This window comes from Megascapheus bottae, chromosome 32 (genome assembly GCF_031878675.1).
Source record: "Megascapheus bottae isolate mThoBot1 chromosome 32, mThoBot2.hap1, whole genome shotgun sequence".
NCBI lineage: Eukaryota > Metazoa > Chordata > Mammalia > Rodentia > Geomyidae > Megascapheus > Megascapheus bottae.
In genome coordinates, this window is record NC_143540.1 from 3667605 (window position 1) to 3694543 (window position 26939).

Sequence of the window (26939 nt, forward strand, 5' to 3'; positions counted from 1 at the left end):
TTCCCAGTTTTGGTCTTGAGGCTTTTTCTCCCAAGAGCTTAATTAGTCACTTCTAGTTGAAGTCGTTTACATACATGGCTGGGGCCCCAGCCCCTGACCCTTCCACATGGGATTCTACTCTGAGGAAAGAGCCGACAGAAATGCTTCCAAGCCCAGCGTGACTAGCACAGGCCACTGGTGCTTCTCACCACCTGCATGTGACCTTGGCCTCTGTGCCCCAGAAAAGGGAATTTAAATGGCTGAGGCTCAGTTACTCAAGCCCAGCTCAGTTACCTGGGCTCCTTGGCCAACCTCACAAGCACAGCCCTGTGGCCTTGGCAATTCAGTGTTGGGAGTTCCCAGTTACTGGGGGAATGGTGCGGTCAGCCTTATCCCGAATACTCAAGGCTGAGTACCTTGGTCACTTCCACTTTCTCTTTTGTTTCAGGGATGACCTGGATCGAGCAATTGAGGAATTTACTCTGTCCTGTGCTGGCTACTGTGTAGCTTCTTATGTCCTGGGCATTGGTGACAGACACAGTGACAATATCATGGTGAAAAAAACCGGTCAGGTAAGCTACAGTGCGGGATCTGCCTACACCTCCGTCATGGTCAAGTCCTGTCTCTGATTTCCCTCCATTTGTTGCAGGCTCTTGTTTCATATACCACAGTGCTTTGCCTGTGCATTTGTTTACTTAAGTGTGGTTACTTGAGTGTTTTAAAATTGGTGGGGGGAGTACTGTGGTTATTTAAAAATGTCCTATTCTTTCAGTAGAAGGAACTGCTTGGGGGCTAGGCATAGTGATAAATGTCTTTATTCTCAGCACCTTGGGAGGCTGGGAAGGTGAGGAATGACGATTGTGAGTTTGAGGCCAACCTGTGCTCCATAGTAACATTCTGTCTCCCTTAATCAATAAAATAAGAAGTTAAATATATAGAAAAGCAGTGCCAAAAAAAAAAAAATGTTGGAGGTGGGTGCTAGTGGCTCAGGCCCATAATCTCAGTGAGAGCCTCTTAAGAAGCTGAGATCTAGCCAGGTGCTGTGGCTCCTGCCTGTAATCCTAGCTACTCAGGAGGCTGAGATCTGAGGATCCCAGTTAAAAGCCAGTCTAGGCACTAAAAAGTCTGTGAGGCTCATCTCCAATTAATCACCAGAAACCCAGAATTGGTGCTGTGGCTCAAGGGATAGGGAGGTGTCCTTGAGCTGAAGAGCTCAGGGACAGCGCCCAGGCCCAGAGTTTAAGTCCCATGACTTTGCAAAAAACAAACAAAAAAGGCTGAGATCTTGAGAATCACAGTTCAAATGTGAGACTCTCATCTCCAATTAACCACCAGAAAACGAGGTGGCACTGTGGCTCAAAGTGGGAGAGCACCTGAGCAAGAAGAACTCAGGGGCAGTGCCCACGCCCTGATTCAAGCTCTAGGATTGTCATACACACACACACGCACAAAAAAAGCATTCCAAGTTCTGGTGACTTGGAGGGATCACTTCTGCTTATCTGTGTTTGTTCCTGACACCTCTCAAAAGGAATAGTGAGAAACAGGAACAAACATGTAAACCCCAAGAAGTCAGTGGCGACAGGAAAGGGACAGCAGAGAGCTAGGGGCCACCTGGAGATGGGACTGTGGCTAAGCTGAGAGAATGGAAACCCTGTGTTAGATGCATTTTTCTTCTTAAAGATTCTCCTTTCCCAGAGTATTCAGCTTAAGCCCAGGATTATTACAGAGAACCATGTAGAAACACAGATCACAAAATAGGGGGCGAGTGGCCTCACGTGGGCCAGTGGAAACAGTCCACACCAGCGGAACAGTGAGGAAAGTAAGGCCTGTCTGTTCTTCAGCTTTTCCACATCGACTTCGGACACATCCTTGGAAACTTCAAATCCAAGTTTGGCATTAAAAGGGAGCGCGTGCCTTTTATTCTCACTTACGACTTTATTCATGTCATTCAACAAGGAAAGACAGGAAACACGGAAAAATTTGGCCGGTGAGTGTTGTCCTCACATCAAGGTAAACGCGCCTGACACTCTCATGTCTGACCTGGTCGATACTCAGTTCACAGCAGAGGGCTTAGGGGCCAGAGGTACCTGTCAGATTCAGAAGTGCTAGGAGGGAGAAAACGCCAGAGATTGGAACTGAGCTCCCGGGTGATAACCAGTAGTCCATGCAGTCTTCTTCCTGTGCCACAGCCATCTGTGAAGCCACTATGCACTACAGCGCTGGCGTGAGCACACGGCTTCCGCTGTGCAGACAGCAGCAGGGGCCTGGTTTGCAGGACAGGCATTGTGGACACCCGTATATCCACATATGCTACTTGTCTTCCTCCTGCTTCTGTATCTTAAAACATAGACAGAAATAATGAACTTTCAGGCCTACTATGGTAACTGGGGATACATGTCCCATGGCCAAAATATACTAGGTGCCCACAAACAAGTGCCATTGTCCCTTGCCCAGATTGGCGGAGAATGTGCATCTCTGGGGCTAGTTTTCTCTGGCAGAATCCTTTGGTAGGGTTGGGATGGCTCTGTTGGAAGCTATCATCTTGAAGAAGAGTGGGTTGACAGGGAGAAGCCACCCAGAAGGATCAGCATGACTTGGGGGTTTAGCATCTGGAGTCAGCACATGTGCAAAGCCCAGAGTGTTCGGAGCGCACATCTTGTTGGAGAGGCAGTTCTCATACTGCATGGAAAGTGGAAAGCCTAGGCTGTTGCATGGCCCTATCTTACAGTTCCAACTTAGTTTAGCTTCTGGAAAGATGTGTGTGGGGTTAGAGAGCTTAATCACTGGATCTCAGTCCTGTTTCCCAGAGTCGGCATCAGAACCGAAGCTTGAGGTCAGTGCAGATGTGAGCCTGATTCCCTTTCTCGTGCGCCTTGCCCAGGTTCCGCCAGTGCTGTGAGGATGCATACCTGATCCTGAGGCGGCATGGCAATCTTTTCATCACCCTCTTTGCCCTGATGCTGACCGCCGGCCTTCCTGAGCTCACGTCGGTCAAGGACATACAATATCTTAAGGTACACCGCCCACCTCGGTCCCTGGCGTTGTGTGTGTGGAGCTTAGTTAGGGCCACCTGTTTCACGGGAGAGGAGGAAGGTTATTTTCCACGAGGGGGTTTTAGGGAAGGGAAGAGAACCTGGAGAGCTGGAATGAAGGAGGAGCTTGTGACCTGGCTGCTGACCCACCCTCCCCAACTTGTCTTCCATTCCCAGGCCGTTTGCAGGCCAGGGAGAATATTGAATATCTAGCAGTGCGGAGAAGCAGATTTTATCCATGACAAGGCCTCATTTTCAGGCCACTTGGTGCACATTCCTCAGCCACAAAGTACTGTGCTTGATGGCGGCTGGGGAGTCGTGGCTGAGTCAGCCACCTGGAGATGCCATGCAGGTGTGTGCAGGTCTCCCCTAAGGATCCATCCTCTAACAGCGGGGCTTTTCCCTTTCACTTTCAGGACTCTCTTGCCTTGGGGAAGAGTGAAGAAGAAGCACTGAAACAATTTAAGCAGAAATTTGATGAGGCGCTCAGGGAAAGCTGGACCACCAAAGTAAACTGGATGGCCCACACGGTCCGCAAAGATTACAGGTCCTAACCACGCCTCCGTGCTCCTAATCTCTGCTAGTCGGCTTTCCTCCTCATTTTGCACTCGCACTGAATTGAACCCGACCCTGCCCAGAGATGTGATAAAGGGAACAGAATCCTGAACTCCAGCATTACATTAAGAACAAGAACCCCACTCCCCCAGAACTCGGAAGAGTCCTGCTGCCCTCCCCCTCATCTGGCCTGCTCTGAATGCCCCCAGCTCATCATGAGTCCTGTCCAAGTGACGACCATCATTTCCTGCTGAAACTGCACGCCAAGGAATGCCCTGGGCCCAGCTGAGGTCTCTTGTTTGTTTGTTTTTTTAACCTTTTGGTACTTTACAGGAAAAGTGTAAATACTTCTTTTCAGTGTCGTGCCACGCATTACTACTTAGTCAACAACCCATCCACACTGGGCCTGGGCTGTGCTTGCTTCCAGTGAAGCCTCAAAAAAAGGTATCTTCCTTCCCTTTTTAAATTGTGTAGAGTACAAATTATAATACCATTTGAATTTAAGATTATTTTTCAAAAGAAATCTTTTAAAACCTGTGGAAACTGATTAATTTTGTTAATATTTATCTTCCCTGATAGCATCCTTCCAAGCCAGACTTGCTGAAAAAAATCTATGGGTGAGGCAGATATAATATATAATATATAGAGATATAAATATGCTGCATATATAAATATATTTATAAGATTTCTAGTGGGAGTTCTGTACAAAAAAAAAAAAAGATGTTTCTTTGGTATGCTCCAGCCTGATTTAAGGTTTGACAAAAAGCAGAACTTTGTCTTGTTACCTTTCAGTTTTAACTGTGCGATCCAGTTCTTCCAGCTGCTTCTGTAATGAGGCGCCTATCAATACAGATTTTTACCCGGTATCTAGGAAAGAGGTTGCTTCCTAGAACTGAATACAGACATATGCAAGAAAAGCAAGCAATGAAAAGGAACCTATTTATGGAATCAACTCCAGACCTAAAATCCAGTATTTTATTTTAGTAGTGCCAGCCTCTTACTGTATTTATTAAAACTTGTAATAATGTGATTTTTTTCAATGATGTTAGTTCAAATTGAATGGTTTCATGCCACAAAGAAATCTTTTAATTTATTTGTTGAGGTACCATAAAGTTAGGGTGCTAGGTGGCAAATAATGTTTCTGTGCAATAGGAACACTGGTTGAATGTGTAATGAATGCTCTTTCTGGAGGCTGGTAAGATCCAGCACAACTACTGCTTATTCTCCAAAGAATATTGGGAGCTCTCAGTCCTCAGGGATGTGAGACAGACCACTGAGTGGTTGCCCTGTGACTGAGTTTTCTACAGGAATTTTATTAAAAGATTGTTTAATTTTGTTGTCCTTCTTAATGTTCTCAGTCAAATAAATGGGAGTTGGTTTTGGCTGTTCGGGGACACGTGAGCCTCTTCTTTATGAGCAATACAGGTCTTCGGAACCGGCTAGAGTTCCTGAGAAATGGCCGAGTCATTAGACAAACTGACCTGAGGAGCAGGCGGAGGCACAGGGCTCCCCCCTGACCCTGCCCTTGCTTCTGAGATCCCTCAGGCACGTGGCAGGGGACTTCCTAGAGTCCCATGGGAACCGGAGGTGTGGAGATGGCTGTTAGTTACTTGGTGCTCTCTTCCATAGGGCAGATGCTCAGAGCAGGCCAGCCACTCTTGGATGTGGCAGCTGCAGCGAGAGGTTGGCTCTGAACTTTCCCTTCCAGCATTCCAGGAATGAGACTATAGGAGGGCTGGCCTGTCTACCAACAACTCGCCTTACATGCAGCAGGTCATAGGCTGATGGTCTGGAAAGTAGAGCGTGTTACCAGAGGAAGAGGAACCATTGTTTCGGGGGGAAGGAGGAGAAAAGGAAGGAGGTGCCTCCATAGTCCAAAGGATGGCCTTGGTAAATCCATGCCAGGACAGGGAAATGTGTCCTTGAGAACAAGAGGGAAATGAATTTAGCAGGACCTGATTATCCCAATTGTGTTCTCAGACCCTAAACTGCTGAGAAATTTTATAAGGATGGGTGTGTTATCAACCACAGAGCTGTCTATGTCTCGATGAATACTTTGTTTTCTGACAGGGTCTTGCTGTGTAACCCAGGCCAGCCTTGAACTTTCAGTCTCTCTACCTCAGCCTCCAGGTGCTTGGGTGACAGGTGTGTGCCACCACATCTGGCCTGCTGCTATGTTTAAATTTTGTTTTTTTGCCATTCTTGGGGCTTGAACTCAGGTCCTAGGGGCTGTCCTTGAACTTTTATGCTCTATCACTTGAGCCACAGCCTCAATCCAACATTTTGGTGGTTAACTGGCATTTCATGGACTTTCCTGCCCAGGCTGGCTTCATATTGTGATCTTCAGATCTCAGTCTCCTGAGTAGTTAGGATTACAGGCGTGAGCCACAGACTTCTGGCTTTACTAGTGTCTTCTTGATGGATAAGAACCACCTTTCTGCTGTGGTAGAATATACAACCTGGTGTGCTTTGTATTTTACTAAGATAGGGCAATTCAGGTATGGCTGTGTACTATTTACTAGTTAAGTTTGAATATAAAAAATAATAATTTGTACATCCCAGAATTAAATGAGATTATCTTTCCTATAGATTTCAGGAGACACACAGCAGCCACTAAGTCTTTTTGTTTTTTTTTTCCCTCTCCAGTCCTGGAGCTTGATCTCAGGGCCTGGGCACTGTCTCTGAGCCTCTCTGAGGTCAAGGCTAGCACTCTTCTACAGCTATACTTCTGGCTGTTTGTGGGGTACTGAGGAATCAAACCCAAGGTTTCATCCATGCTAGGCAAGTACTCTACCACTAAGCTATATTCCCACCCCCCATGAAGTCTTTTTTAGGTTCATATAACTACATCATTCTATTTATTGTTTAATGATTTAGTTACAGAGTCTAAAGATTATATGACTTTTTAAAAAAGAATAGATCTTATTTATGATTTGCCAGTCCTGGGACTTGAACTTAGGGCTTGAACACTGTCCTTGGGCTTTCTCAAGGCTAGTGCTCTACCACTTGAGCCACAGCACCATTTCTGGCTTTTTCTATGTATGTGGTCTTTGTGCATGCGAAGCGAGCACTCTACCATTAGGCCAAACACCCAGTCCATTTATTTATTTATTTATTTTAAGTTTGTTTTTTTTTTTGCCAGTCCTGAGCTTGAACTCAGGGCCTGAGCACTGTCCTTGGACTTTCCTCAAGGCTAGAGCTCTACCACTTGAACCTCAGCTCCCGGCTTTTTTTTTTTTAAATGTATGTGGTACTGAGGAGTTGAACCCAGATCTTCGTACATGCTAGGCAAGCACTCTACCACTAGACCAAACTCCTGGCCCCCATTTATTTATTTTTAAACAGAAGAAAAACCATACTTCTATTCTGATGTCTAATTGATAATGCTTCCAGACAGAAAACATGTCTCAGTTCTCCCTAGTTCAGAAGCCAAGTGCTCTCAATCTGCGCAGGTGAATCACCAGAGCCTGTACCCATCCAAGGAACACATACCAAACCACCAATTTTATTTCACAGTTTATTATAATAAAACCTACTGTTTGTGAAATGCTAGTGATTGTGGTCTGCCTTATTTTCCATTTGGCTTTTAAACACTTTACATTATTTAAAAAATAAGTGGCAATTGCTATGATTGCACATAATTTTTTTTTCCCCTTGACCCCTTGGAATGTTAGTTTCAAATGACTTGGAAAAAAAAAAAAGTTGCAGATTAAATGTACTGAGAAGTACCTGTGGGACCTATTTAATTAGCACAGTCATTAACAAGTCCTGACCTTGGCTTCTTCAGAGGACAGTTTATGAAGAGTGGTCACTCAGGAGTCTCCGGGATTTCTCTGTTGTCCACCACAAGGGTGTGGACAATGCCCTCTCTCCGCTTCCCACTGCTCACTGCCTTTATGTAACAGTCGTGTTCCCCAAGGCTGAAGTGTGTTTCAGTCCCGTCATCCACAAACTCGCCCTGCGACATATAGCACAGGAAAGGCATCAGGGAGTGCCCTATCAACATCTGTCTACAGCATGAACACCACCGAGCTGAATGTGAAGCTTTTGCAAGCTTGGGACCTGAGGCTTGTATTGGATGCACTTTACATCTTTATGAGGAATTCAAAAGTTTTTTTTGTTTTTTTTGTGTGTTTTTTTTTGCCTGTCCTGGGGCTTGAACTCAGGACCTGAGCACTATCCTTGGGCTTCCTCAAGGTGAGCACTCTACCACTTGAGCCATACATAGCTCCACTTCCTGCCTTTTCTAAGGAGTTTATTGGAGATAAGAGTTTCGCAGATTTTCCTGTCTGTACTGGCATTGAACTGCAATCCTCTGATCTCACCCTCCTGAGTAGCTAGCTGGGAGTATCGGTTTGAACCAAAGGGTGCCTGGGGTTGGAGTCAGGAATATTTAATCTTTCATTATCCAAAACTCCAGAATTAGAAGCTGGGCATGATGGAACGCATCTGTAACTTAGCACTCTGGAAGAACACGAGTTCCAGACCAACCTGGGATACACTATACAAACAAGACAAAAGCAGCAATTTCTCAGTCAACGTCTAAATGATTATTTTAAGGACAATGAAAAGGCCCACTTACTGCTGTTTCCATTTGCTTTCCATTGCACCAAACATCCATAGTGTCTTTTTCTGCAATAGTAGCATACATTTCGGAAGTTAGGATTTAAAGATCATAAAAATCAACTTCTATTTCCTCATTTTTGGAAACACTTGACACGCTGTATTCTAAATTCCATTAAACTCTTAAAAATTTTTTTCTAAAGCGCCCATGAGATTTTTATCTCCAACGGTAAAAGCAGGGCTGTGGTTTAAGTTTGTAGAATGCCATTCTTGAGTCAACAAGTTAAAGGACAGCAACCAGTCCTTGAGTACATGACCCAGGACTGACATGCCATTCAATTCTATACAATGAATGCTGACTTACCCAGAACAACTCGGAAGTCCTGACCATCCAAGTGCATCACCCACGTGTTGGTGGTCTTTGATCTGTTCTCCATGTACTTCTTGAGGCTCTTCCCGTTAATTTCTAGGGTATATTCATAAGCAAAGCCAGTGACGGCATCAATGTTTATGGTGGCTTTGGTCTCTGCAGCTCCAACTGTGAACGTTTCTTTGCCCACCAACTTAAACATCCATTCTTTTCTTATCTTTTCCTGCGTAAACACGTAAAATATGAAGGTGAATATAATATTTGATATTAGAAATGGCATACAATCTCAAGAAAAAGTACAGAAGTACTGTTAAAAGTTCAGTGAGCAAAGGTCTTTTTATTAATTCATGTCAGGGTTCTAGAAAAAAGTCATTTTAAGCTTAAGTATTCTACATCCGATTGTCTTGAGTTCTACACCTATTATGAGCTTGCTTTGTCTAGTAAATAACATAGGCCAAAATCCTAAGGACAACCACAGTCAGAAAAACCCAAGTTCCCGTACGGAGTGGCCCAAGGCTACTGTTTCCTACCTTCCCATCTACATACACTACTCGTTTTCCTGATGTGGTCCCGTGTTCGAATTCAATCTTGTGGATTCCATCACTTAAAGCCACATCCCAGACAGCTACAAGATCTGTCATTTTTTCCATGCTGTGGGAAGACACAAAAGCCATTTTTATCACAGTCCAAAAGAGCGTGAGAACAACCACTCCAAGATAAAATGTCAGCCTTCTTTAAAGGCCCTGAGATTACATGATAGTGAAGCAGTCGGTATTTGCTAAGAAATCCTACTCACAGACTATGGAACTGTTTTCTCCTTCTTAATTTCCTCACGAGCCAACTGTGGGAGTATGCAGCGGAGTAATTCCAAAGTCACCTTAGTGCTAAGAGGATTAAGAATATCAGTTCATCCTGCAGAGCACTCTTGGCTTGGTTGTAGTTTTGTACAGGAGTCTTAAAAAGTCTCCAATTTCCTTAACCCACCTCACCCCATTGAAAAACTCAGAACTCAGTGGTTTGGCTTTGTTTATTTTAGATCTGATCACTTTCAAAACAAGACCTCTCTGAATTTTTCATACTTAAAACTAATCACTGGGGATTCATTGTAACAAAAACAAAGTTCTAATTTATTATACTGGAACTGAAGAAAAACCAACTATGGAAGCAAATATCCTAGAAATTAGGTAAAAAAAAATACAAGTTAGTAATACTGAAGATTATTATAGGAAATCTAATTTTATTTTTTTTCATATATTTTTATTGTAATTAATAGAAGGGTTACATTATATTCGCCAGATAGAAGGTGCATTAATTCACATACATTGATACCCTTATTTATTTTATTATTAGTTTTTGTTTTTTGTCTGTCCTGGGCTTGAGCTCAGGGCCTGAGCCGTCCTTAGGCTTTCTCAAGGCTAAAGCTCTACCACTTGAGCCTCAGCACCACTTCCAACTTTTTTCTATGTATGTGGTACCAAGGAATCGAACCTGGGTCTTTGTGCATGCTAGGCAAGCACTCTACCACTAGGCCAAACTCCTGGCCCAGGAAATCTAATTTTAAAACAAAGGATACTGCTTTGTCAAGAGTTTCTGGAGCAGTTTAAACTGTGCGTGTGCGTGTGTGTGTGTGTGTGTGGGCGCGTGTGTGCGCGCGCGCCCCCCTCTGTGATTCTAGGGCTTGAACTCAGGTCCTGGGCCCGGTTCCTGAGCATTTTCATTGGCACTCTACCACTTGAGCCACAGCTCTGCTTCTGGCTTTTTGCTGGTTAACTGGAAATAAAGATTCTCACAGACTTTACTGCCTGGGCTGGCTTTTATCTTCAGACCTCAGCCTCCTGAATAGCTGGGATTACAGGCATCAACATCAATGCTTGGCTTAATGTTCCTTCTGATCGATTTCCGGTATCTAAATCAGAGATGGCAATTGGATTTGGCTTCATTCTGGAGTAATAGCCAAGAGTTTTGTGCCTAGGGACCAGCAGACCCACATCCCTGGCAAAGGAAGCCTGGATGGTGACTACCTCCAGTCGGCAGGCACCTTTCCTGCTCTGGATGGCAAAATCGCACCTTGTCCTACAAAGTATGTCCTTCGCAAGATAACCTTAAAACTGTCCAAGGCAGGCAAAGCAAGTCATTTACCTTTCATCATCTTCAAAGATGGGACTGTCGCCTCCAGAGGCCATAGTTGGCAAAAGTCTTTAATCCAATTAGCAGGCAGGAAAGGAAAACATAAAAAGCAGAAATGCAGCAAAGGAAGATTGGGAGCAGAGAAAGACATCTACAAAGAGTTTCTCTAACGTTGCAATCCTGGCCTCAAATGGCATGCAGTTTCTGAAGAAATGGCTTTTACATACAATAGAATTGCTATCTTAATTTTCAGAGAAGTTCAGTCAGCTTTTTTTTCCCTCAAGTCATGGGGCTTGAACTCAGGGCCTGGGTACTGAGCACTTTGAGCCACAGCACCACTTTTGGCTTGCTGCTTATGTCACTAGAGATAACAGTCTCACAGACACAGACATTCCTGCGTAGGCTGGCTTTGAACACAGTCCTCAGTTTTCAGGCTCCTGAGTAGCTAGGATTACAAGCATGAGCCACCAGTGCCCTGCAACTAACTCCATTTCTCCATGTCATGGGTTTATGGGTTTATAACAATTCCTCCCATTTTTCTCACTCCTTTCCTCCCCTCTCCTTTTTCTCTCATTTCATTTTGGCAGTACTTTGGACTTGCCTCCTGAGTAGCTAGGATGAGCCACTAGTGTCTGGGTATAATTTCTTAAAAGTAGGGAGTAAATTTCTAACTCATTTCAAATATTGCATCATCTCAGGGCTGCAAATACTCTTAACAGATCCTCTGGGTTCTGTGCTTCTCAAATCCCCAAAGATTTGAGACACACTTCGGGGAACATAGAAAACTCTGATAAGATAAACATGATGGCTTGGGACACACAACCTTTGTAAGGCATTCTAGAGGGTTAAATATCCCTCACATTCTTCCTACCCCCAAGAAATGGTGAATTTATAAGAAGTAGCAAGTGTGTAATGCTAGCTCTTTAACAGCAAACTTGGATCACTCACTCAAGCACAGTAGTGCCTGTAGTGAATGCACACAAATTATAAGGTTGTGCCAGGTGCCAGTGGTTCATGCCTGTAATCCTAGCTACTCAGGAGGCTAAGATCTGAGGATCAGAGTTCAAAGCCAGCCTGGACAAGGTAAGTCCCCTGAGACTCTTATCTCCAATTAATCACTCAAAAACCAGAAGTGGCCCTGTGGTTCAAAGTGGTAAAATGCTAGCCTTCAACAAATGAGACAGTGCCCAGGCCCTGAGTTCAAGCCCTACAACAGACGAAAAAGGAAAAAAAAAAAAAGAAAAGAAAACCCTCAGATTTTTATAGAGATAGTATTCTTTAACTATTAAAAATGAAAAGAAAAAATTCTATTCACAGCAAGAGAAAAAGCCAAATAGTGTAATGTAGACTAGATAAACCATCCTGTATAAATCAGAGGGGACTTTTTCTATGAGATTCTAGAAACCTCAGCAATGCAGTATTGAAATCTGAAAGTACGGTCCTCTTTTTCCACTGCCATAAACTTCAAATATCACCAAGTCCCCTTGAGAAAAGTAGGGAACATCTTAAGTCTAATAGTTTTTATATACAAGTGTGAAAGACTGCACAGAAAGTTGGAATAAAGTTCCCCAGATTACGTTGGACTTCAGATTTCTTTAAGCCTTCAACATTTTATGCATACATTCAACAATTTCTCAAAGACTATCTAAATATTAGGTGGTTTTTTTTGTTTGTTTTTCTCTTTCTCTCACAGCACTAGATTTTGAGCTTAGGACCTCACACTGGCTAAGCAGCACTCTACCACTAGAATCATACCACCAGTCTTTTTATTGCTTATTTTTATCTTATCCATTAACTCAGCAGTTGAGGGGAAAAATTAACTGTTACATTTCCACACGTTTGTTTACAAATATAGATTTCACCCCCTCTTCCATCTACCATCTACCTTCTCTCATCTCCCCCTTCTCCCCAAAACAATTTCAACAAGCATTTTTTATTTATTTATTTTTTGTCAGTTGTGGGACTTGAAATCTTTAGCTCAAGGCAACTGCCATATCCCTTGAGCCATAGTGCCACTTCTGGTTTTCTGGTGGTTAACTGGAGATGAGTGTTATGGACTTTAGTGCCTGGGCTGGCTTTGAACTGCGATCCTCAGATCTCAGCCTCCTGAGTAGCTAGAATTACAGGCATGAGCCACTGCACCAGTAATGTTTTGAGACAGGGTCTCAGGTTTGTGCCATGGCATTCTGATCTTTGGCCTCCCACAGAGATAGCCACAGATGTGTACTGCCATGCCTGGTTTATTTTTATTGTGGTTTAACTTTTTGCCTGAGCTGGCCTTGAACCTCCAACCGCTTCACTTATATGTCTGGCATATGCAGATGTACACAGGCAGCTTTGGAACATGATGCTGGTGGACAACAGCGTGCATGTACTTAAGGCTTGGAAATGGACCCTTAAAGCTGGAACATCTGCCAGGCTCTGGTGGCTCACGCCTGTCATCCTAGCTACTCAGGAGGATGAGATCTGAGCATCATGGTCTGAAGCCAGCCTGGGCAGGAAAGTCCCTGTGAGACTCTTCTCTCCAGTTAACCACTCGAAAAGGTGCCGTGGCCCAAGTGGTAGAACACTAGTCTTGAGGCTCAGGGACAGGGCTCAGGTCTCTCATGAGTTCAAGCCCCACAACCCACCAAAACAACAACTGGTACATTTATATTATATATCTTTACTGCAAATTTAAAAACCTACTCTACAAACTCTGTCAGTACTGGGATTTAAACTGGGGCTTTGAGCCCACCACTTAGGCCACACTTCTACCTTCCTCCCTCCCCTCTCCTTCCCCCAGTGGTTATTTTTGAGGTAAGGTCTCACTCTCTACCCAGGCTGACCACAAGTACCATTCTACTTACAATCCTCACCGGCGCTGGGCCGGTAGGTACATATCATACCTGACTTTTGTGGAGAGGGGGGATCTTGCGTTTGGCGTGGTTTGGCCCGGAGCCTCCCGAGGAGTGGCTGGGGTGGGGCAGCAGGACTCACCAGGGTCCAGCTCACCCCACACATTCAGTGGGTCCACTGGAAGGTGCAGGCCAGCTCTATCTACAAGGCTGTCAAAAAAAGAAAAAAGATAAAAGACCGCTAAGCTCCACGCGGGTCTGGGTTTCTTGAGGTCTGGTCGCATCTGTTCCTGTCCCCAGTTGTCCCCTTTCTGTTCCTCAGAGTAATTGGGAAATGTCTGTCATACACAGATGTCTGTTGTGAACTCAATGTCATAAACACATGTCGTAGTCTGTACACACACACACTGGGAAACCACTTGCACAGCCCACCTCCAGTCTCCCCAGAACCTTCCAGCCATCCGTCTGACCTTTAACGGGGTGCAAACAGGTCCGAGGCCGTGAGGGGGAGCGGGAGTCGGCCGGACCCCGCCCCGACCCCTCCCCCGGGCCCCCCCCGCGAGGAACCGGGATTTGGGGGCGGGCGGGGGTGGGGGCCGCGATCTCACCTGTGCGGGGATGGGGGCGCGGGAAGACACCGGTTGCTTCCGATCCCCTAGGCCACGAGCGCGCGGGAAGGCGAGGCCGGCGCGAGGCGGGGCGCCCCGTGGAACCCCGGACGGACCCCACCCGCGGCCCCGGCGCCGCCAGCCAGCCAGCCAGCCAGCCGGCCAGCCAGACCCGGCGCTGCTGGCCCTGAAGCCACGAATAAATCCGAACGCGGCTCGGGCTGCCAACGCCGCTCCATGGACGCCGAAGCCCCCCGCTTTGCGCTCTCCCCCGCCACGCCCCGTGTCTTTCTCTTTGCTGTCCCTGAGCTTTTTTCTTTATTTTTTAAATTTTCCCCTTAAGACGGGGTGGCTTCCCACCCCCCCCCCCGGCCCCGCTGGTTAAGGAGAAAGAACAGTCTCAAGGACCCTCCTGCCCGGGCTTGGCTTCGAACCGTGATCCTCAGATCTGGGTTTCATGAGTAGCTTAGGATGACAGGCGTGAGCCACCGGCTCACCACCTCACGGAAGAAGTATATGTTTACGATAGGGTTTGCTGAGCGCTGACAGAACTGAGGCATGCAAGTGCTTCGGGATGGCCGTCATCTTACCGAATCTGTCTAGAACCACCCCTGTATGTCTCCCCCCGTGGAGTCACGTTAGGGGTCTGGTGGGGAGGGGGGTCTCCAGACGCCTGGAGCCCATCCCGGAGATTCCAGTCCAGCTTCCCGGGTGACTCGGGCTGGAGGCTGGGGTTGCCCGGCCTCGGGCAGGCTTCGGTCACTAGTTTAACCCCTTTCCCTTCCACACCTCTTTCTTTTCCTGATCAGGCTCAGCCTAGGGCATCTTCAGTGTCGTGTCCAGAACTACACGTGGCCTGGTCGGCATCTCCGCAGTCCGGTGACCGAGCCTAACACGGAGGGGAAAAAAAAAAAAAGCAGGCGGGGAGGACAGGCCAGCCATACACAGGGATATAAGGCAGTTCCTGCAAATGTCAGCCGGTCCGTCGCACAGCCCAGGCCTGGGACGTCAAGGACATGCTGGCCGGTTCCCCCACGGCAAGGACTCCACGGTCCTACCGCGAAAGGAGAGGCGCCCGAGACACCCGAGCAGCTCAGTCAGCTCTCAAGTTCCACCGGCAGCCCGGAAACACGCACTTCCGGCGCCGCGGGCCTATAGCGGCGGCAGCCAGTCGACGATCAAGTGTTAAGCCCCGCCCTGCAAGCGGAGCCAATAGGAAGGCTTGGTGGGCGGATCCAACCTCCCTGATGAAGCCCGAGAGACTCGTCCGCGATGGGCGTGGCCGACCTGCGGCGAGCCGCCGTCACGCTCGGGTTCGATTGGCCGGCCTCCGTCGCCCCCCCCCCCCCCCGTCCCCGTAACGGTTGCGGAGGCGGGGCTCCCGGCGGCGGGGCGGGGCGGGGCGGGGCCAGGCTGGGCGGGCTGCGGGCGGGAGGCGGCGGCTGTGGAAGGTGAGTGCTTCCCGGGGAGACGCGGTGGCGGGGGTGCGAGGCTTTCTCGGGGGAGTCCCCACGCTGGCTTCCCTTTGGGGTGGGGGAGGTCCCGAGCCTCGTCAGGGCCCCGCTGTCAGCCCGCGGCGGCCGGTCGGCCGCGCCCCGGTGCGGAGGGCCACGGCGGAGGGTGAGGGGCGTTTCCTCACGGGGTACCCCAGACTCGCCTCGCAGTCGGGGGTGCGGCTCGGAGCCTCGTCAGCGTCCCCCCCCTCACACAGCCCTCTGCCGTTTTCCGGACCCCCCCCCCCGGACGCCCCCCCACCCCGGGCCCGGCTTTCCCGCCACTTCCGGCCCTGGGCCGCGCACCGGTGCGGCGCTCGGCCTGCCTGGCGGGGTCGGCGGTTTGGCGCCCGGGGAGCCGGGTGGGCTTTGTCCGGATAATAAAAGTGGTGAATTCCTGTGGCCTTTCCCGGTGATTGTGAGGACTGAAGCCGCCGGGCGGCCTCTCCTCTCCCCGCCGCCCGCCCTGCACGGGTCCCCTCGCGTCCCCGGCCTGTCGTGGAGGGGGCGGGCGTAGGTAGACGACCCCCCCCCCGTCTCCGGTTTACTAAGGATTGGGGCGGGGAGTTGCGTGTCTGCTTTGGTTCTGTGGATGTGTGGTGAGGAGTGGCAGGCAGGCGGCTGGAAGGACTCGGCTGTTGCTTTATTATGATTACCCTGTAATGCTGCGGGGTTACCCATTTTAGTGAGGATTCCCCCGGTCCTGGGCTTGACCTCTGGGCCTGGGGTTCCTTTTGCTCAAGTCTGCCACTCCACCCCTTGAGCCACAGCGCCACTTCCGGCGTGCTGAGGAATCGAACCCAGGGCCTCCTTGCATGCCAGCCAAGCACTGCACCACTAAGACACCTCCCCAGCCCCGTCTGCATCATTTTTTGCTTGCTTGCTTATTTGTTTAATTTTGGATGTTAATTGTCAAGCAGATGTCAGTTTTCTTTGTCCACCTTTTCGAGATCACTCACTGGCTGGAGATGGGCAGTTTTTGCTTCAAGGCAGGAGAAGCCTTGTTCTAGCCTCCCGTTGTGACTTCTCCCCAGGTGAAAATGGTTTCGTTCAGATACCATCCCCCCCCTTAGTTTGTGGTGTTCAGTTCTTTGTAATGAATGCTAAACAGCAAGTTGCAGTATTTTGGGTGAGATTTTTGCTTGTTGGGGTTTTTTTTTGTGTGTGTGTATGTGATAGTTTGTTTTGCTTTGTATTTGGAACTCTAATTTCCACATTTAGAACTGAATTTTTGCACGGTAGCTTTGAAAGTGTTATGTTCATTTATTGTAGTAATTTGAAATACTTTTGAGAAAATGTACAAATTTCAGTGAGACTCGCTTGAGACAGAACAGTTGGTAATCATGGTTTATTATATCCACTTTTTCTCCCAAAAGTGATGAAACAGCTCGTTACAGTTTTGTTTTTTTTGTTTTTGCCAGTCCTGGGCTTGAGCTCAGGGCCTGAGCACTGTCCTTGGACTTTCTCAAGGCTAGAGCTCTACCACTTGAGCCTCAGCACCACTTCTGGCTTTTTTTTCTTTTCTATGTATGTGGTACTGAGGAATCGAACCTGGGTCTTCATGCATGCTAGGCAAGCACTTTAACCACTAGGCCAAACTCCTGGCCCCTCCTTACAGTTTTAATATACATGACGAGTTGCAGATCTTCAGACATTTAGGGAGGAATTTAATGACTCTTGGGAAGCATGAAAAGTTCTAGAATCTATACTTTTTTGTTTTACTTAGCTTTACCTTGAACAAAACAATTTCTATACCCAACCCCTACTCCCATACTTACTTTAGGTTTTAGGACATGGATTAAAGTTATAGCATCTGAGCGAAATAAGGGGTGACATTATCCCAAAAGAAACATACTCAGTACCTGACTTGAGAATCTAACCCCTCTGTATGTCAGCTTTGTAATAATTAAAAAAAAAAAAAAAGCTATAGAATCTGCCCTGGTCCCAGGAAGCATTTGGTCTCTGTGTTCTATAAATTATTTGCACATTGGCATTAATAGAGACTTGGCAAGCATTATGTTAAGTTATTGTAGTAACTGGAAATACATACTTTACAGAAAACTTACAGATTTGGGTGTGAGTCCCTCCAGAAAGAAGAGTTTCAGAGACCACAGCATGGACCTCTGAAAAGAAGGGCTTGATGACACATGCAAACGAGGCTGCACTGGCCTTGGTGTTCAGGGGATGGTTTGTGTCTGTGAGAATGCTTTCTTATACAAGCCAGAATAACCTACCTTTAGAAGAACAATCAGAAGTGATCGTTTGGGGGCTGGGAGCATAGCCTAGTGGTAGAGTGCCCACCTCGCATGCATGAAGATCCAGGTTCGATTCCTTGGTACCACATACATAGAAAAAGCTGGAAGTGGCACTGTGGCTCAAGTAGTAGAGCTCTAACCTTGGGAAAGCCCAAAGTCAGCACTCAGGCCCTGAAATCAGGCTCCGGGACTGGAAGAAAAAAAAAAAAAGTGATGGTTTTTACCCAGCCAGTGTTTCAGTGAAGCAGGAGAAGGGACCCTGAGGGAGGTTATAATGGCAGGCAGTTAGGGGCCCTTGGCATCACTCAGGAGGTGTTCAGGTTTCAGTGGTTATCAGTACCAAGCATACCTGCTCTGAGAATGACACAGAACCATTCTCACTAACAGATTAAAACATTTCAAGGTTTTGGTCTGTATCTTTTTTGAAACCTAGATGAAGATCCAGTTTCTGACATGAGATTCATTGAGTGATCATTTCATTGAGATCAACTTGAATAACCAGACACTAAGTGCAAGAGGAATACACAATGGCTGAGGTATCTGTAATGTGATTCCTTTTAACTAATATGTGGAATTAAGATCTAAATTATAAATACCTATGTGCTGGCTTGGATGAAGATATACACAAACGTATGGGTTAAAATATAGTATGTGTGGGAAGGATTGCAATAGTGGAACTCTGTTGTGTGTGCCAGTCTGAATTCTTGGTGGCTAGCGCCTGGTCTACTTAGAGATAGTGACTGCCTAACTACTGGGGATGGAACCCAGGACATAGTATGTTGCACTTGCTAGGCAAGCACTTTGCCACTGTGCCACACCCCAGCCCTCTCACATGGCACTCCCTTACCCTTGGAGTCCACTGAGTTGGAAGATGACCTGTAACTGTGGGTTTAGACGTGGTTCTCGTAATTTTGAGTGGTAGCTACCAAAAGAAAACAATCATATTAGTGTCACAACCTTTTCACATGTTCTAGATGAAATAGTCTCTCATTCTGTATATGTGTAAAACCTTAGGATGTTTGCTATTCCAGGGAGAAATGTTGTAGGAGAGTGATCATCCAGACCAATCTTAGCTTGAGCCATCTGGGGAATCATACATGAAGCTTTCACACAGGAGTGGAATAACCAGCCATGCCAGAGCAGTGGGCACCTTGAAATACAATTCTCTTTTTCTTGCTTGCTTGCTTTTCTTCAGGGTACTCAAATTTATTTACTACCAGTCTCTACTTCTAATTCTTCAAAAGAAGTAAGAAGTAAATCGCCAGCATCTCCCAATAACCAGGATACCAGTCAGTTGTCACAAAGACTCCTGATAGAAAAACAGGTAAACTTGAAATATTTCAAGCCAGTATTTTTCAGTGTATGTACTAAAGAAAGTCAGATTGACAAAAGTAAAAAACTTAACTTACATTTCAGTTAAAAGAGATTCTTTGAGCTGGGTATCCTGGTACATGTCTACAATCTCAGGGACTTGAGAGTAGTTGGAGGTTTGAGGATTGAGGTCTGAGACGGACCCAGGCAAAAACTTGAGACTCCATCTGAAAAACATACTGAAAGCCTAAGGGCTTTCAAAGGTAGAATGCTTACATAGCAAGTGCTTTGCCAAGAAAAAGAAAAATAAATCCTTATTACTTTTGACAGTCTTGTGAAGGAAGATTTAAGAAGGAAGAACATCCAGCCTTTTCCTTAACAGTGCATCTGTTCTCATTTTTAGCAGATATCCATAAAAACTTACATTTACAAAACCTTTTGGAGGAAATGGTTCTGTTACTCGGAACATCCGTCATTCAGAACATAGGAAAGTCATATGAAGATTTCCCTTCATGTCAGTTCTTTTTCTCTCCGTGTAATTGTAGCTGGAAGAAGCAGAATGGGAAAGCATAAACACGCTGCTGATGACACATGGCCTGAAGCCTTTGTGTCTTGTCAAGAGGACAGACCTTAAAGGTAGTGACCTTCTCTGCTTGTCCCTTAAGTTCCAAAGCTGCTCTTTCTTTGAAACAGTAGTCCTCCCTCACAGTCATTTTCACTTATATGCTTTCTGTGTTTAAAAAGCAGATCTCATCGTCTTTGATAAGCAGTCCTCACAGAGGATGAGGCAGAATTTGAAGGCGCTGATGGAGGAGACAGCAAGGCAACAGAAGATGATCCAAGAGCTCATAGACTGCAACCAGCATCTGAAGTAAGAACTGGCTCTTTCCACTGTTTGTAACCTAGAAATGCTAGCCTAGGGTATAAGGTATAGCTCAAACACAGATTGGGTTTTTGGTTTTTTTTTTTCCTGATACCTCAGTCCTGGGGCCTGAACTCAGGGACTCAGGGGTTGGGATACTGTTGATGAGCTTTTTTTTTTTTTTTTGGCCAGTCCTGGGGCTTGAACTCGGGACCCGAGCACTGTCCTTGGGCTTTCTCAAGGCTAGAGCTCTACCATTGAGCCACAGCACTGCCGGGGCCTACCGGCAGCAAATTGGGGTTCCTGAAATAGGGGGCAGGGACTGGAAAAATTAGAAGAGAGACAAACACATCGGGTCCGGGAGGTCTGCAGCACAGGCAAAAACTGCAGCTCTCGTTTATTCTCAACTCAAAGCTTATATCCCCTCCCCAGACCAGGGCACTCCCAGATGTTACATCCAGATGGTTAATCAGGGAACTGTTGGGGGTTACATTCATATGGTAAATCTCAGATCAATAGAACAAGAGAAGGCCAAAAAACAATAAGACAATCAAGCAATTATCTGATGCAAATCAAAGTACAGTTTGATTCCACTCTTGCTCCCGACATATCCCCCATTTTTATTTTAAAAGAAACACAAGTGCAATTTCTATTCTTTCCACTATCTCTAATATCTCTAATTATCCTGTCTCACTTTCCAAAAATGACTGGTCCCTTCATCTAAAGGGGATTGATGGGCGGAGATTCAGCTTCTGTGACTTCTTCAAGCTGACTCAAGGGCGTTGTCTCTGTGCTTGACCAGGGACCTTAAGAAGCCTAGCCTGTTTTATCAGGGATTGCAAGGATTAGATATCAGGAATAATAATTTGCTCCAAACTGGAGATCATATTTAACATTTAACAACTGCACAAACCATCTTTGGCTACAATAGTGTAGCTTACATAGCACCCATTTGCAAAGGCTTTTTCTTGATTGTCTGGGGAACTAAATTTCTGCAACCTTAACAATGCTTCAGTTGTCAGATCCAAACAGATTAATAAAGACACAAGCCTCAGATCCACAAACTTTTCCTGAATTTGTGGCTGGTGTCAAAAATAAATAAATAAATAAATAAAAATTTCGCTCAATTAGGACTTTAAACTACCCACTATCACAGAAGATTGACAAGTTCCTGCCCAGTTATGAAAGGCACGGGCACTAGTAAGGCATGCTTACAAACTATTCTATGACCTCCCGGCTCTGATTAATATTGAATGGCCAAGCACGAGTGACTCTAGGATGTGACACCATCTCTGCCATCCATGCAGAGGCTTTCTGCATCTGGATACTTCATTGTCCCAGTAGTGTCTCTCCACACAGGGATAAACATCCCATGGGCATTTCACTTGCTTGGTTGCTGGACTTGAACTCGGGGTCTGGGTACTGTCCCTCAGCTCTCCAGCTCAAGGCTAGCACTCTGCCACTTTGAGCTCCAAAGCAACTCTGCCTCAGCATTCTGCTGGCAGATTAGACACCACAGTCTCACAGGGACCTTGCTTTGCCCGGGCTGGCTGGAAACTGCAGCTTTCAGATCAATGAGTCCTACAAAAGGCCAAGTTACTCCAATTAGAAGCAACAAGGTGGTCAACTCAGAAATAGTCTCTAAGCATGATCTTACCTGGAACTTGGTAAGAGCCAAAGTTACATCTGAATAAGGATTGCTGTCCTTCTCCATGGGCCAGCTGGAAATTGCTATAAGGAGACTTTATAAGAGCAGGCTAAATAGCAATAAAGCAATCATTTTGGTAGTCCTAATTTTCCTTTTTTCTCTTTCTTTAAACATTTAAGACAACTTCACTTTCAAATATTGTTTAGAGACCCATTTCCAATGTTCTTAATAACTTTTACTGATACTGGCTTAAACAATTCACACCTTAGCCTTTATTTGCAATTGAAAAACCTTTAAGGGCACAAAGAACTCCTTCTGTCCTCAGGCCCCCTAGGGCCCAAGGCACTCCTCTTGCCTTTTAGAAAAAAGGAGCTCTTTTGCAGTTTAGATTGCTGTCTAAAACTCCAACAACAGTTTAAACTCAAATAACAGTTTTTCCCTAATGCAAGAACTATAGACATCAGTGCACCAAAAGCCTAAGTCTGGACTTAAGTTTCCTTCCCTTTTTTAAAATACACCCAATTGCATGGAGATAAACCTTTAAACATTCCTTTAAAATACTAATCACATCCACACTTTACCATCAGATTTCTAGTGTCAGTTTGCAAGAAAAGACAGACAGGCAAAGTTTCTGACGTTAATGAACAATTTTACATTGAAATCTCTAATACATGTTTCCAAACTTTAACTAAAAGTAATAAATCCCAAATTCCCTAACACCTCTGTGCTAAACAGGATACAATGTTTACAATGTAAACAGCTGTATGCCTTGCAATAAAATGCAGATTTCAGGATCTAGAAAAATATTTACCAGCTTTTCTTAAGACAATGCGATAAACCTTTGAGATATAGGAAACATTCAAACCTACTAATTAGCTTTTCTTAAGACAATGCAATAAACCTTTGAGATATAGGAAACATTCAAACCTACTAATTTTTTTGAAGTTCAGACTTAGATTTACCCAATTCCCTTTGTGTTTCAAATGAGCTCAACCATTGTTTTATACAGCATGCTGACAATTTAACCTTGAACATGTTCACTCACACCCATTCGCACACACATTCATACTCAAAGATCTTAAAGCGTGCAAAATTAATATCGGCCGTTCATTTTCCGGAAAATTTTAGTATCATGAAGGTTTTTTGCTAATCTTATTCTTGTGGGTGACAACCAAGTTTTAAAACAAAGCCCTTTTAACAAAGCGACTAGCTAAAATTAAAGACTGAAGTTTGTGTCCTGCCACCAACTTTCTCTAGACTGTCACTTCAGCAGGTTGTAGGAAAAAGGAAACTAGACGAAGACTGCAGCTGCTTTGTCTGGCCTCTGCTCACCTCAGCTGCAGCCAGTTGGGAGGGGCCATACCAGGCCCGAGTGGAGCGAAAAACTTTTTACTTCCCAGAAATATTACCTCCTGTAATTTTCTACTGTAATAATGTAATTTAAGGCCTTCCACAATGAACATTTCATTTTATTCCCTGGGTTTTTCTATATAACCGTTTTCAAGATATGATTTGGTTAAAAATAATTTGTTAGAAAAATTGTTTTGCAAATTAAACTATAAAAGTATCCAAAGTCTCAAAAGGCAATGGTTTGTGTGATAATTTGGTATGCCCAGAGCCCTGTTCATCAATGAAAGCCTCACGTGATAAGTGAGCCCATTAATATGAACCCTGAGTATTGGGACCACTGCTGTGTGTTACCGTATTCTTGTCTTTTGAACCCCGGGTGTCTGTAGGTTGTTTGCTCTCTGGTTTTTATCCTCAGTGAAGGTAGAGAGAACAAACTTGAGGAGTTTGAGAAATCATCAGTGGCAGAGGTGGTGGGAAGAAGAAAGTCGAGCTTTTTCCCCCTGAAAAACTTCTGCGTTCAGTTTGAATCTTTTTGGCAAAGCAAATGGCTATTTTCATATAAGCATTTCCAAATATACATTAGAAAAGTCTTTATTGATAAAATATTTTATGCCCAGAATATACTTAAATTGATTTAAAAGGACCCATAAAGGATCATAAGGAAATGACTGCTGTGTTAAATGCTAAGGTTCAGCATATTCTAATTGATGATCTAAATATGGCTTGTATTTCTTATCAGTTTAGAATATTTGTAAAGAATGAAGTGCAATGTCGCTATATCCCCACTTGGTCTTCCTGGTTGGGCTTCGTTCTGTTACCATATTCAGTAATGCCTCAAGCACCTGGCTGTTAACACACCCTCTCATTGCCACAAGCCAAATATCTTCTAAATGATGGATCCATTATTTTAATGGCTGCCTTTTAATTTTAACTCTCTTGTTACCTATCTGTAAATGTAGTCAGTAAGGGGGGAAACCTAGCCAAATATTTGAGTGTAAAGCATGTGAAAATTAATTTTTTGAAGGTTTTTAGTTGGGGAAAAAAAAAAAAAGCCTAGAATAATGCCACCCAGAGACTAGTGGAAATTGCCCCTTTGAAGATACCATTTATTAGAGAGTTTGAAGTTTAAAAGTTCATCTTGAGGATATAACATGTAATATAATTTGAATTAAAGATATGGTATCTTAATATTGTAACTGATAACATTGTGACTGGGGTGAACTGTTAAGTGAATAACTTTGATAAAGTTTTCATGCACAGGCAAAATGTATTTAATCTGCTTTTACTTTGTAACAAAAATTGGAGAATTCCATGGAGAGTTAGAAGGGGCCACATGTCCCAAGTCCAGCTGTTCCTGTACCAGCTGCTGCACTGCAATGATCTTTTCTAGTGAAAGAGGCCACTGTTCGACCCATACCGGTTCTTCAGAGAGCCAATTTATGGGATCAGCATGAGGGGGAGGGCAAACGACAGCTCCCGTTAAGGGATACCCTAATCCTTGTCTCGTAGGGTGAGACTGGGGTTGGAGTGGCCCTAGCTCCCCCTGTGCTGCTCGGCCTAGTCCCCTAAAGGGGAGGAGGCCTTGATCAAGTAACTGCTTAGTGACCGCAGCACTAGGACTAAACATATACACTCCCATTTTTTCCATGATATCACGACCCCATAAATTAATTGGCAGATGATCCAGGACAAATGGCTGAAAATGACCAGAGTGCCCTTCCTCATCTCTCCAAACAAGGATCGCACTGCTCTGCTGTGGGTCAGTTGCTTGCCCAACCCCCTGTAGGGAAGTCATAGAGGTTGTCAGGGGCCATTGGGCTGGCCAATGTTTTTTAGTTATCACAGACACATCTGCTCCAGTGTCTAATATTCCTTTAAAGGGCTTTTCTTGTATAAATATAGTCATCTCAGGCCTCTCTTGTTTTATGCTTTGTACCCAATAGATATCAGAAGATCTAAATCCTCTCTGTCCACATGGGGAATTAGCAGTCTCCCCGGGAGGTAAAGGCACAAGTATTAGTTGTGCTAATTTTTGACCGGCTGGGATTGATACCACGTGTTTCGGGGCAGAGGCCATAACTTTGATTTCTCCAGTAAAATCCTGGTCAATTTTGCCAGGTGTAATCTGTATCCCTTTAAGGGCTGAGCTACTTCGCCCTAACAGCAATCCAGCCACTCCCGGGGGAAGGGGGCCGAAGACCCCCGTGGGGAGAGCTTGTGTCCCCATCTCTGGGGTCAATACTGAGCAGGTGGAGGAACAGAGGTCCAATCCTGCACTGCCTGGGGTGGCACGGAGGAGGCTGGAGACTGATCTTGGGGGGTTGTTAGAAGATGCACTTGTGGCCGAGAAGAGGGAGGGACTGCCCCATGGTTTTGCGGGGCCAGGGGCTGGCCCCTTCTCCAGTTTCCCGAAAACGGGCGGCCATTGCGATCTGTTGCTGACTTGCAATCTTTAGCCCAGTGCTTCCCTTTACCACAGCGTGGACATGTGCCAGGTGATTTTTCTCTCTTTAACCTGGCCTGGCGTGGGCATTGCGTCATCCAATGTCCTATTTGTCCACAAGAAAAGCAACGCCCTGGGGGTCTAGCATCCCGAGAATGCCGCTGACCTCTATATTTTAGAAATTCAGTAACAGTCTTTCCTTGAGGAGCGGCGGCTAAAGTAAGGCCTTGCACATGGGAGGGTCCAATATCAGCACACAGTGAAATAAAATCCGTGATTCCTCCCTTGTTCCTATGGGGTCTGATAGCAGCCTGACAGGCGGCGTTGGCATTTTCATAGGCTGTGTGTCTAACTATAATCTTCCTTGCATTCTCATGTTGAGGATCTATGCATTCATTTACTAGATTCCATACATCAATAGCCTCTACTGGGGTCTTTTCGGGGCCATATACATTATAATATTCTTGAATTCTTTTTCCTATCCGCTGCCAGGCTTTTTGGAATTCCTCCTCTATAGACCTCGGGCATGCCTCCTCGACAAACTGTAGGAAGCTCTGAAGCACCCCTTTTTCCACCCACGTTCCATGGGCTTCAAGTAGGTCTGTTAAAATCGGTACAAATGACCTATGGCTATTAACTTGACCCATAATTTTTACTCCTGACTATACACTCTCTTAAGATCCTCTCTTAATAGTCCTACGATGTGTTACTCACCACAGCGGGGTCCTCCACCGTCGTCCCAGATTTTCAGGGTCCCTGTTCGGGCGCCAGATGCCGGGGCCTACCGGCAGCAAATTGGGGTTCCTGAAATAGGGGGCAGGGACTGGAAAAATTAGAAGAGAGACAAACACATCGGGTCCGGGAGGTCTGCAGCACAGGCAAAAACTGCAGCTCTCGTTTATTCTCAACTCAAAGCTTATATCCCCTCCCCAGACCAGGGCACTCCCAGGTGTTACATCCAGATGGTTAATCAGGGAACTGTTGGGGGTTACATTCATATGGTAAATCTCAGATCAATAGAACAAGAGAAGGCCAAAAAACAATAAGACAATCAAGCAATTATCTGATGCAAATCAAAGTACAGTTTGATTCCCTCTTGCTCCCGACACAGCACCACTTCTGGCTTTTTCTATATATGTGGTACTGAGGAAGTGAACCCGGGTCTTTGTGCATGCTAGGCAAGCACTCTACCACTTGAGCCACAGCTCTGTTTCCAGCTTTTGTTGTTGTTGTTGTTGATTGGAGATAAGAATCACAGATTTTCCTGCGCAGGCTGCCTTTTTGCAGGCTGCCTTCAAACCACAGTTCTCAGATCTGGGCCTCCTGAATGGCCAGGATTACAGGCATGAGATACCAGTGTCCAGCTTAGAGTATGTCTTTTTAATGTCACGTTCCTGGGTTTTATCCTTAATACTAAATCGGAAGAAGAAATAAGGCTAGAGTGGTGGTCATAGCTACCAGGGGAGTTTGGAGACAGGAGGATTAGGAGTTTGAGGCTAGATAGGC

At 45.6% G+C, this 26939-nt stretch overlaps 3 protein-coding genes across 10 annotated transcripts in view; 2 read left to right on the forward strand and 1 right to left on the reverse strand.

Moving 5' to 3' along the window:
* The window catches only part of Pik3cb (phosphatidylinositol-4,5-bisphosphate 3-kinase catalytic subunit beta), a 59062-nt gene extending 54152 nt beyond the window's left edge, over window positions 1-4910 (forward strand). The window contains exons 21-24 of the mRNA XM_090323606.1: window positions 428-551; window positions 1821-1966; window positions 2861-2993; window positions 3428-4910. Of these exons, the coding sequence (XP_090179732.1) occupies window positions 428-551; window positions 1821-1966; window positions 2861-2993; window positions 3428-3565 (541 nt within the window). The 3' untranslated portion in view covers window positions 3566-4910. The remainder of the gene's footprint in view (window positions 1-427; window positions 552-1820; window positions 1967-2860; window positions 2994-3427) is intronic.
* Window positions 4911-7069: 2159 nt separating this feature from the next.
* On the reverse strand, window positions 7070-15206 carry Faim (Fas apoptotic inhibitory molecule). Of its 4 annotated transcripts, none has more exons than XM_090323615.1 (7): window positions 14861-15206; window positions 13515-13673; window positions 9296-9383; window positions 9030-9150; window positions 8494-8722; window positions 8149-8198; window positions 7070-7524 (listed from the first exon to the last, which is right to left on the reverse strand). In XM_090323615.1, the coding sequence occupies exons 4-7, from the start codon at window positions 9147-9149 to the stop codon at window positions 7375-7377; spliced, it is 549 nt and encodes a 182-aa protein (XP_090179741.1). In that variant the 5' UTR covers window position 9150; window positions 9296-9383; window positions 13515-13673; window positions 14861-15206; the 3' UTR covers window positions 7070-7374. The 4 variants fall into 4 exon arrangements, with proteins under 4 accessions (XP_090179741.1, XP_090179739.1, XP_090179740.1 ...); XM_090323613.1 differs by lacking the exon at window positions 9296-9383 and adding an exon at window positions 10639-10695; XM_090323614.1 differs by lacking the exon at window positions 9296-9383.
* Window positions 15207-15428: 222 nt separating this feature from the next.
* The window catches only part of Cep70 (centrosomal protein 70), a 30476-nt gene continuing 18965 nt past the window's right edge, over window positions 15429-26939 (forward strand). For 2 of the 5 annotated variants that reach the window (XM_090323607.1, XM_090323612.1), the window contains exons 1-5: window positions 15430-15522; window positions 18253-18355; window positions 19015-19143; window positions 19676-19766; window positions 19875-20001. In XM_090323607.1, the coding sequence (XP_090179733.1) occupies window positions 18347-18355; window positions 19015-19143; window positions 19676-19766; window positions 19875-20001 (356 nt within the window). In that variant the 5' untranslated portion in view covers window positions 15430-15522; window positions 18253-18346. Of the gene's footprint in view, window positions 15523-16524; window positions 16599-18252; window positions 18356-19014; window positions 19144-19675; window positions 19767-19874; window positions 20002-26939 lie in introns of those variants that run through there. The other 3 variants (XM_090323610.1, XM_090323609.1, XM_090323611.1) reach the window with 3 other exon arrangements.

Coding starts and splice junctions, on each gene's coding strand:
- Faim (XM_090323613.1), bottom strand. CDS start 10,682: ATGGCCTCTGGAGGCGACAGTCCCATCTTTGAAGATGATGAAAG. Junction 9,151..10,638: donor ATCTTTGAAGATGATGAAAG/GTAAATGACTTG, acceptor GTCTTCCCACAG/CATGGAAAAAATGACAGATC. Junction 8,723..9,029: donor TAGTGTATGTAGATGGGAAG/GTAGGAAACAGT, acceptor GTGTTTACGCAG/GAAAAGATAAGAAAAGAATG.